This window comes from Heloderma suspectum, chromosome 3 (assembly GCF_057233095.1).
Source record: "Heloderma suspectum isolate Gila_16-S chromosome 3, 16-S_ref, whole genome shotgun sequence".
In the NCBI taxonomy this organism is placed as follows: Eukaryota; Metazoa; Chordata; class Lepidosauria; order Squamata; family Helodermatidae; genus Heloderma; species Heloderma suspectum.
Window position 1 is genome coordinate 10,550,841 of NC_139460.1, and position 10,794 is coordinate 10,561,634.

The window sequence follows — 10,794 nt, forward strand, 5'->3', positions numbered from 1 at the left end:
CATTCTACATTCCGTAGTTACTAGGCATCCTCACTGGGAGGCTTTTGATTATTTGTCCTTTAGCTTTTCTTTTTTGTAAATTATGTCTTATCCTTCCGAAAACTTCAGGGTTCCCCTAACCATACTGATATTTCTTATTGTTTCTCGGTGGCTCCATTTTGGCTACAATCTTGTTGGCACTCACCACCTGAGTTCGCTACTAGAAGGAATGATAATAGGGCAACTCCATGTCAAGTCTCTCCTGCCGCCCATAATGTATAGTTCAACTGAATTGTGCCCTGATGTCCTTGCAACGAGCTTTTACATGCTCCCACCGGTGCCAGCCAATGATATGGAGTGTGAATGAGGGAAATGCACACAATAATGGCATCAGAATTCAAGTCACACTGAACTGCATGTTATGGAGTACAAGAGAGGAATGCAACACATGGACACCCTTTCTGCTGGCAGCTTCAAGTTTCTGATTACACATCAACCCACTCTAAAAGCAGCAGGGCTTTAATGCCTACATTTGAAAGCAGCTATGATTTTTGCACTCTTATAAGGCATATTATTATGTAGGTCACACCTGTGGAAGAGCTGGCTCACCACAAAGCCGCTTCCAGCAGGTAAGGGCTTTTGCAACAACACAGGTGCACAGGGGTGCTCTGCTCAGCATAAACAGCTTGGCGATGGTGTGTGCGTGCGCTCTCACATTTGTTAGTTCCCCCCTCACAGGGAGATATCGGCTTAATTCTGTTTGCTCCCTGTGGGTGGAGGTAAAACTGAAGGAAGCACCAGAGCGACAGACTAAAAGGATATGCTAAAAGCCCCAAAGAAAAAAATGTAGAGGGGGAAAATATTTGATTCAATATACTCTCTGTCTGTCTGTCTGTCTCTATATATACACACACACACGGACATATACATAGACACACACAGACATACGCACACAAAACCCCACACCTTCTTTGGGAGCTGCAGCCTGGTATGCGAAGTGTTCAGAAGCTGTGGGTGAACGTCACACCTTTTTAATTATCTAAGACAGATTAAGCTTCCTGACAGCATTGACAGGCTGGGGATATTTGGAGCTCCCGTGCTCTGCCAATCCTGTGGAGCTGGTTGAGAGAACAAGGCGCGAGCCTGTGATAAATTAATCCAAATAATACCACTGGGCCTCCTTACAGAGAAGCAGTCATTCCCCTTCCACCACCTCACAGCTGTGAGTAGATTCAGCCGGACTAATGACACAGAGAAAACTGCATCGCCCTTGAGGTGCGGATCACAGGTCAACTGGGCAAGGTTTCCCTTCTATCATTTACAATTAAATTACATATAAACTGTGTAGACCATGAGGGGGGAACCATCCCACAAACATGCCAAAAGCGGTGCAACTCACAGCAGTTTGTGCAACACCTCAACAGCAGCTGCCAGGATCATGGGATTAGATGGGCCACAGAGTCAGGACTGCACTCCACCCTGCCTGGCCAGCACAGTGTTGCAGCACAGTGCATGACTGCATCCTGACTCAGTAGAATAAAGGCAAAACCACCCCTCAAGGCACGGTATGGTAGAATATTCCACCAGCCTTGCTGAAAGGTGACTTATTTTTTTCCTCTTCCCTCCCTATCCCTTTTTCTTTGCGCTCTGTGACTTTTTAAATTGCAAGCTTATGTAGCCCCTTCCTGGAGGGGCTACATAAGCTGGCTGGCTGAGGTGGCCTGGGAGAGCCAGGGCCTGCAGGAATAGCTGCCACCACCGGGGAAGAGGCGTGCCTGCTGCTGCTGCCGCCACTGCCACTGCCGTGGACTCCTGCCTGGCAGTATTTTTAAGGGGATTTTTTTATTTTGTTAAACTTCTGGGGGATTCTGTTGTGTTTTTAGGGGTGGGTAGCCTGCCTGATAGGCGGGTGCGAGGGGGCATGTGTCCACCTGACGGAGGCAGTGGGGGAAGTGTTGGGGGCCAGAACATACTGAGGCTGGGCGGCAGGCGCCGGCGGAGCGCTAGGGGCCAGCCATGCCAGGTAAGGGGAACAAGGGAGAGATGTGTAGCATCTGTCCCTTGCTCAGGGCCTGTCCAGAGCCAAAGGATGGCTGGGGGAGGAGTGACTCCATCTTCTGGCCTTCGTTTGCTGCTCTGCAATGCCAGGTCTGTTACCCAGAAAACTTCCCTCATCCATGACATGATCCTGGATGAGGGTGCAGACCTGGCATGTATTACGGAGACCTGGCTGGCCGAGGCTGCTGCTCCAACTCTTGCGGCCATGTGTCCAGCTGGATTTTCATATGCACAGCAGCCGAAGGCTGGGGATCGGGGAGGGGGAGTGGTTGTCATCTACCAAGAGTCCTTGGTCTTCACCAGACCCCCTCTCCGGGAGACCAAGGTTGCTGAGTACATGTACTGGAGGTTGGGCCTGAAGGGCAGGCTGGGGATTCTGCTTGTGTACCATCTACCCCGCTGCACGACTGACTCCCTGGCCGAGGTGCTTGAGGTGGTCTCTGATGTGTGTGTACAGTCCCCTAACTTATTGGTGTTGGGGGACTTCAACGTACATTCAGAGGCCATCCTCACAGGAGCACCTCGGGACTTCATGGAGACCATGGCTTCCTGGGAGCTGCACCATATTCTAACTGGGCCCACCCATGTAGCCGGTCATGCACTAGACCTTGTGTTTATTTCTGGAGAAGCAGGGAGTGATCTGGAAGTTGGGGGTATATCCACCACCCCCTTGTCATGGTCAGATCACTATCTGGTGACGTTAGACTTCTCGGTTCCACAACCCCTCTGCAGGGGTGGAGGACCCATTAAAATGGTCCGCCCCAGGCGTCTTATGGATCCGAATGGATTCCTGAATGTGCTTGGGGATTCTCTGGAGCACGCCAACGGCCACTCAGTTGAGACCCTGGTGGGTGGCTGGAATGCCGCAATCACTGGGGCATTAGATCGGGTGGCTCCGAAACGCCCTCTCCCCCTGAACAGGGCTCGGACTGCACCATGGTTCAATCTGCAGTTACGAGCTCAGAAACAGGAGGTGAGACGGCTAGAGCGCCAGTGGCGGGAGTCTCGCTGCAAAGACGGTCAGACATGGGCTAGAGCTGTATCTTCAGCCTATCACGTGGCGGTGAAGGCAGCAAAAAAGGAATATTACGCTGCCTCCATCGCGTCTGCAGAGTGCTGACCCAGGAGGCTGTTCCAAGTGGTCCGGAGCCTGGTCGGTCCTGTGGCTCCGGAACCGCTGGAGCATTCTAAGGCCTCCTGTGAGGCCTTGGCAAGGCACTTTGCAGATAAAATTGATCGGATTAGGAGTGTTACTCTGTGTGCTGTGGATACAGTTAGTGAGCAAGAGGCGGCCTGTGGCAAACCGGTTTTGTGGGATCGGTTCCAGCTTCTTCCTTCTGATGAAGTGGACAAGGTGCTTTCATGTGTAAGGCCGACCACCTGCTTACTTGATCCTTGCCCATCTTGGCTCATTATGGGCTGCAGAGAGAGACTGGGTGAGGAGATCAGGGCGGTGGTGAACACTTCCCTTGAGGAGGGAGTGATGCCATCAGCCCTCAAGGAGGCAGTGATAAGACCGCTCTTAAAGAAGCCCTCCTTGGATCCCCAAGTTCTGAACAACTTTTGCCCAGTCTCGAATCTGCCATTTTTGGGCAAGGTGATTGAGCAGGCAGTGGCGATGCAGTTGAAGGCACACTTGGAAGAAACCGATTATCTAGACTCATTTCAGTCAGGCTTCAGGCTTGGGCATGGGACAGAAATGGCCTTGGTCACCTTGGTGGATGATATGAGGAGGGCTCTGGATAGGGGTGAATGCTCCTTCCTTGTTCTCCTTGACCTCTCAGCGGCTTTTGATACCGTTGACCACAGTATCCTCCTGGACCACCTGGAGGGGTTGGGTATTGGAGACACCATATTGCGGTGGTTCTGGTCCTTCCTCTCCGGCAGGTACCAGAGGGTAGCACTGGGAGAGGAGGTTTTGGACCCGTGGCCACTCACTTGTGGGGTGCCACAGGGTTCAATCCTGTCCCCGATGCTATTTAACATCTATGTGAAGCTGCTGGGGGCTATCATCAGGAGGTTTGGGGTGCGGTGTCATCAATATGCGGATGACACGCAGCTCTACCTCTCATTCAAATCTTCACCAAGGTTGGCCGTAGAATCCCTGTCCAAATGTCTGGAGATGGTGAGTGGCTGGATGGGGAGGAATAAGCTGAAGCTGCTGAACCCTGACAAGACCGAGGTACTTTTGGTGGGAGACAAAAGGAGGCTGGGCGATGTTGACCTTGTGTTGAATGGGGTACGGCTACCCTTGAAAGACCAGGTCTGCAGCCTGGGGGTCATTTTGGACTTCCAGCTGTCCATGGAGGCTCAGGTGGCAGCTGTGAGCTGGACAGCCCTGTATCAACTCCATCTGATACGGTGGCTGCGCCCCTTCCTTCCTGACCATCTGCTCCCATGGGTAGTACATGCCCTGGTCTCCTCTCGTTTAGACTACTGTAATGTGCTCTAAGTGGGGTTACCCTTGAAGATGGTTCGGAAGCTGCAGCTGGTACAGAACGCAGCGGCTCGCCTGATTAAAGGCAGCCGCCGGCGTGATCACATCACTCCAGTGCTGAAGGAGTTGCACTGGTTACCAGCTGTTTTCTGGGCCAAATTCAAGGTGTTGGTTTTGACCTTTAAAACCTTATATGGTTCCGGCCCAGCCTATCTTAAGGAGCGCCTCCAGCAGCACCAGACAGGCCGCTTAACAAGATCAGCCTCGGATGGCCTTCTCTCTGTCCCATCAGCCAGGACAGCTAGACTGGTGGGGACGAGGGAGAGGGCCTTTTCTGTGGTGGCCCCCACTCTCTGGAACTCCCTCCCTAGGGAACTCCACCATGCCCCCTCTTTAATGAGCTTCCGCTGTGCATTAAAAACGTGGTTGTTCAGGCAGGCATTTGGGGTGGGTTAGGTATTTTAGAAAATGTTTTTATTGTAGAATTTTATTGTTTTAAACTGTTTTATTATATGCTTGTACATCACCCAGAGTGGCTGGGTGACCAGCCAGATGGGTGATTAATAAATTTAATAAATAGATAGATGATAGATAGATAGATAGATAGATAGATAGATAGATAGATAGATAGATAGATAGTTAGAGAGATAGATAGATAAGCAAGCCTGTGGGTAGGGACTGTCTTGTTTTATTGACTGCATGTAAGCCTCCCTGGGAACTTTTTGGCCTGAGGAGTGGGATAAACATACTTTAAATAAATAAATACAAAAAGAAATGTGCACAGCTGTGGCACAATTTCATATTTTGGGATCGTGGCATACCTTCCCAAAGCAAAGCCTTCTGATCTGCATTCCGGTGCCCCTTTCTTTAAATTATTATAATTCTTTAGTAATTCTGATGCTTATCGCTGTATTGTTTTTAGCTTGAGAGGGTTTTTTACCCTAAAGGCAGCCTAAAATGTTTTGGATATAAATAAATAAAATGAATTACTGAAGTCCAGTGCCAGCTTCAAGTTTCCGAGGGCCTTTGGGCAAGACACCCTCAATGGGTCCCCTCCCACAATGGGTCTACCTTCTCACTGCCATTGTCACCAGATGCTCTTCCTCCTCCTCCTCCTCCTCCTCCTCATTGCTACCACTTGTTTGCTTGGCAAACATGGAGCAAAAACCCGGGAGCATGGAGGCCGCGGGATCTACTGCTCCTCCGTCTCACTACCACCGTCGTCTGGGCCAGAGCGAGAAACAAGAGGAGCAGCTCCAGGGGGCTCTTGTCAGTAGTGGGCCTTCAACAGTTGCCCAGCCATGCCTACCCTTGATGCCAGCCTTGCCACTCAAGCCTGAGGTTCACTGTAAGGCTGTGTCAGGAGCTGGTGCCCCTCGGAGCCTTCCTCATCAGCCGTTCACTTCAGCTCATTTTGAGAAGAAGGGCAGCAGCATGGTTTTGAGGAATACCTACAGTTCCATTTTGGATCACCACTGGGGTTATTGGTCTGGTCTGAAAATGATCCACAAATCTGGCGTCTGTGTCCAAATCCCTCCCATTTCAGGTTTCACCTAGGGATGGACAGACTCACCACAGTCTGTCCTCGCCCAGTGCTTGCCGAACCACCATGCTGCATGAGCCGCTGAATGGCTAGTGAGAGCCAGCCCCCTTAGTGAGCTGCCATTTTGCATAAAAATGGCGGCTTGGATATTTCCATTAAAGTAATGTGTAAATGGCAGTGGTAAAGGGGCCATTTATGTAAGATTATGCTTGGCCAACAGCTCGGTAAGCACATGGCAGCTCACAAGCGGGATCTGGGTGGCTGAGTGGGAGGGCGCCCACTGAACTCCAACCCCCTTTTGTTCTCCCACAAAATCCCTAGTTGCATCCCATTACTAATCTAGATTCGAATCTGTGCCCAGCCCTGAACAGAACATGCTTGATGCTGCCCTGCCCAAGTCATTAGGCCCTCAGTCTCATTTCTTCATGGATAAAATGAGAATATTTATCATCACAAGATTGTTGTAACATAAAGGTCATAAGTCACTTTGCACATTAAGGGTTGCATCCAGATTTATCCAGGATCAACTGCACTGACAGCAGTGGACTTCCCCCTCCCCTCCAACCCCAGGAAAATGCTACAAAGAGTCAGGTGACCCTGCTGACCGGGGTGACCTATAGTATGTAGGGGAGGGTGAATCCCCAGAAATTGGGCAGAGGGACTCTTCTGTGAATGGAGCACTTCCTCTCACAGAAGACCTCTTCCTTTCACAAAAGGAAGATCCTGGCTCCAACTAGGGATGCTGGAGAAATTCAAGATGGATTAAAATGACCTTGGATTCCTAAGAATCCATACTGCAGAATCCGCTGTGGAGTGACCCCTCAGGCTGAGCGGAGTCCATAGACTTTCAGGGTTTTTTTTAAATTTCCCCAGATTTATGCATATGTATTTGTAGGAAAATATGCAAGTTTCTGCAGAGGAAAAGTTGAATGGAATGGGGGACAATACGCTAAATGTTACGCACTAAGGTAAATTATGTAAATTCTTATGAAACCTCTTACATAATTATTTGTGGATTTTTCCACATGATGGAAAAAAAGTTCACATCTGTTTGTGAGTGGACGACAGAACAAAAGGCACCTGACAATCCATGAAACACAGAGCGGATTTTATACAGTCCGTACATCACTAGGTCCAACCCTAAAAGTACCACAAAAACGACTGCCCGTGGGTGCCCTGGCCTCTCACCCACCTTCAATCTGCCCTGGAGCTGACATATTAAAATAAACTGAGCAAAGGGCTGGATGTGCCTGATCTCGGAAGCTAAGCAGGGTCAGCCCTGGTTAGTACTTGGATGGGAGACCGCCTGGGAATCAGGCTTCCCGCATTGAGCAGGGGGTTGGACTCGATGGTCTTGTAGGCCCCTTCCAACCCTATGATTCTATGATACTGTGAGCATACCTGTCCGGCAGTACTCGTCTGCCTCTTGGTGAACCATTTCTTTAACCCGATTGCCGTAAGTCAGCCTGGAGTCCTGATCGTAAGCCTTCAGAGTCTCGCTGGAGCTGTACGACTTCTGAGGTATTTTGCTGTCCTCGCTCTCTGCTGAGGAGCTGGTGTAGCGGCGCTCAGCATCGCGGCGCCTGGTCAAAGAACGGTACGGCTTCCTTTCCTTCACATCCATGGCTCTCTTGTCTGTGTCTTCAACATCAAAGAAATGGTGTCTGTGAGGCAATCAGATCTGAATGTTCTGGAAGAGAGAATCAGCAAGCTATTTCAGCACTATAATTCATTCACCACAGGAACATAGGAAATGGAGGCAGACCCTTGCTCCATCTAGCTCAGTGTTGTTTTCACTGACTGGCAGCAGCTCTCCAGGTTTTTAAACAGGTGTCTTTCCCAGCCCTAACTGGAGATGCTTGGGACCTTCTTTATGCAAAGTGTGTGGACTACAGCCTGTCCTGAACAAGCCCCCTCCTCTATTCTACTTAGCCCCCCTGAGCCATCTAATTGCTGATTAAATACGTCTCTTTCACTGGAGAAAAAAGTGAAGGTAGCCACGCTGGGCGAAAGAAAAATTCCAAAAGAAAATGTCCAAAATGCTTTTCACCATAATAATTTCATTAGGACAACTCAAAGGTCAGAAAATAGTGTGCAAGGTTTTGAGTTCTCCAGAGTTCTTCAGGGGGAAGGGAGGAAAAGAGTGGCTGATGTTCAAGCCATGGAGTCTACATTTGCAGGGCTGGCCCAAGGCACTTATTTTATTTATTTATTTATTACATTTATATCCCACCTTTTTTCCTCTTTGTGGAACCCAAGGCAGCGTACGTAATCCCCCTCCTCCTCTCCATTTTAGCCTCACAACAACAACCCTGTGAGGTAGGTTGGGCTGAGAGTCTGTGACTGGCCCAAAGTCACCCAGTGAGCTTCCATGGCCAAGTGGGGACTAGAACCCGGATCTCCTGACTCCCAGTCCAACACTCTAGCCACTACACCACACTTTGTTATCTGAGCCAGAGCAGCAAATGACACCCCCACCCCTCCAAAAGTCAAGGTGCACAGTAACCTAGGCCAGTCAAATTATTTTGGCACCTGAGGCAGAAAATCTCACAAGTGCCCCTTTTCTGGAAGTAAAAATATAACAGTAACAAATTAAATAACTAACTATTTGCTGCCCTATCATGGCACCCCTTGCCATATCTGCCACCTGGGGTGGTTGCCTCACTCTGCCCCATGTGGGGCCGGCCGTGAACATTTGGTTACAGTCTTAACTGGGGCAAGGCTGCAGACATTCAAATTAGACTCTACAAGGTACAGAGATGGTTTCAGGATGCTCTTTGGACCCTCCCAAGGGTTCCTGGGAGGAAGAAACAAACTATGGCTGGTTCCCCCATTTTTGAAAACAGAAAATCCAGCTGTTACTCAAAAAACATCTCCATCCTTAGGCAAAAGCCACCGAAATCTCATTCGCTGAGTAATTCCTGATTGGGTGGACTCAGCCATGTGAATATGCCAGGAAGTAGGGATGCAGCCAGAGAAAACAATGATGTTGAACATGATCCAAAATATGAATACTTCCACCATCTGTATTAGGGATAGGCAATTGGTTGCTCTCCAGATGTTCTGGACTATACATCCTATCAGCCCCAGCCAGCATGGCCAATGGTCAGGGATTGTGGGAATTGTCATCCAAAGCATCTGGAGGCACCAAGCTGCCTACCCACAAACTAAATGCTTTGTTGCGGGGGGGGGGGATTCTGCCCCAATGAAATTGCAGAAGTGTATTTATTTTTACTGTTGAGTATGTGTGTGTGATAGGGATGTACGAAAGGTACTTACCTTTCGTGGATTATGTTTATGGTTGGGGGGGAGGCCCTCCGTCCCTCCCCCCAGAATCCTCGCCGGGGGGGAGGTGCTCCATTCCTCCCACCCCAGAATCCTGGCTGGCCGGCTGTGCTCCTCAGGGATTCTGTGGAGCCGCCGGCCGGCTCCGCCAGCAGCCGGAAATCTGGCCACTGGCTAGCAGGGACGCAAATGGCGGTGGCTGTAGCCGCTGCCGTTTGCGTCCCTGCAGCCAGCCGTGATAGGCTACGTAAATGTTTACGTAGCCTATCATGGCTGACTAAAAAAAAAACAAAAAAAGCACGCGTACGCAAATGGCGGCGGCCATGGCCGCTGCCATTTGCGTTCCTTATTTTGGCACATCTTAGTCTACGTAAACATTTACATAGACTAAGACGGCGAAAATAAGGGGAACGCAAATAGTGTAGACGTCCCGGGGGGGCAGGCCGTTCCGCCACCGATTTCGGGGGGCTGAATGCGCTGGCATTCGCCCTCCCCGAGATCTGTGGTGGAATTTTCGTACATCCCTAGTGTGTGACGATAAATGTGAGTTGTGTGCTTCCCACTGAATACACATGGCTGACTGAAGCCCTCCGACTCACTGCCCCCCCAGCAATAAAAAACACATCCAGAAACCACTCTCATGATCTTGCCTGATAAAGGAAACCATCCACTTATATCTCAGCCTTGAACAAGTATCCTTTGTATCTCAGGTAAATACATATCTCCTAAATAGTTTAATAGCCACACACTGAGAGCGTGTACACAACTTGAGATACCTGAGCTTGATTCAGAAGTTGTTGATTCATGGCCGAGGAGTTCGGTCACGAAATTCTCACAGTGAAATCAAATTAGGGTGACAACATTATTTTCACAGCATGAGGATTACAACATACCTCCAAGTCAACAAGAAGTGTAAAAACCAAAGCAAGAAGTGTAAAAACAAAAGCAAGAAGTATAAAAACCAAAGCACCATTTCTATACTTCCAATCCACACAACCCAGATATATTGATAGTTCCAGGGCTCACTTCTTCTGCCCACATAGTCAATGGGGACAGCTTGTCAGTAGCAGCCAGGTCCGAACCCATCATCTTGGGTCAAGCTCTACCCAGAATTAGAGGCATGGCTTCTAGGAGACTTTATCCTATAAAAAGGCCATAACCTCACCTTCATGATTGAATCCTGAATCCCTGTGAATGCGACCAGATCATGCTTGAGGCCTGAGGTGCTGATAAAACTGATGCGGTCCTTCTCCGTGAGCCCCTTCCAAAGGAAGTGAGGCAGGTGGCTGCCTGGAAGAGGGTCTTTTCTGCTGTGGCACCCCGGCTGTGGAATGAACTCCCTAGAGAGGTTCGCCTGGCACCTACGTTGTGCTCCTTCTGGCACTAGGTGAAGACCTTCTTATTCTCCCAGTATTTTAGCATTTTAGTTTCCTAGTCTTTTAGCTCTGGTGTTTAAAATCTGTATTTTAAATCTCTGCATTGCTGCTAGGTT

General features: G+C 49.5%; 1 protein-coding gene across 1 annotated transcript in view; it reads right to left on the reverse strand.

The window, feature by feature from the left end:
* LOC146349347 (teneurin-4-like) overlaps nt 1-7,641 on the reverse strand; it is a 35,745-nt gene extending 28,104 nt beyond the window's left edge. The window contains exon 1 of the mRNA XM_084845393.1: nt 7,419-7,641. Within this exon, the coding sequence (XP_084701519.1) occupies nt 7,419-7,641 (223 nt within the window). The remainder of the gene's footprint in view (nt 1-7,418) is intronic.
* Between the last annotated feature and the right edge of the window lie 3,153 nt (nt 7,642-10,794).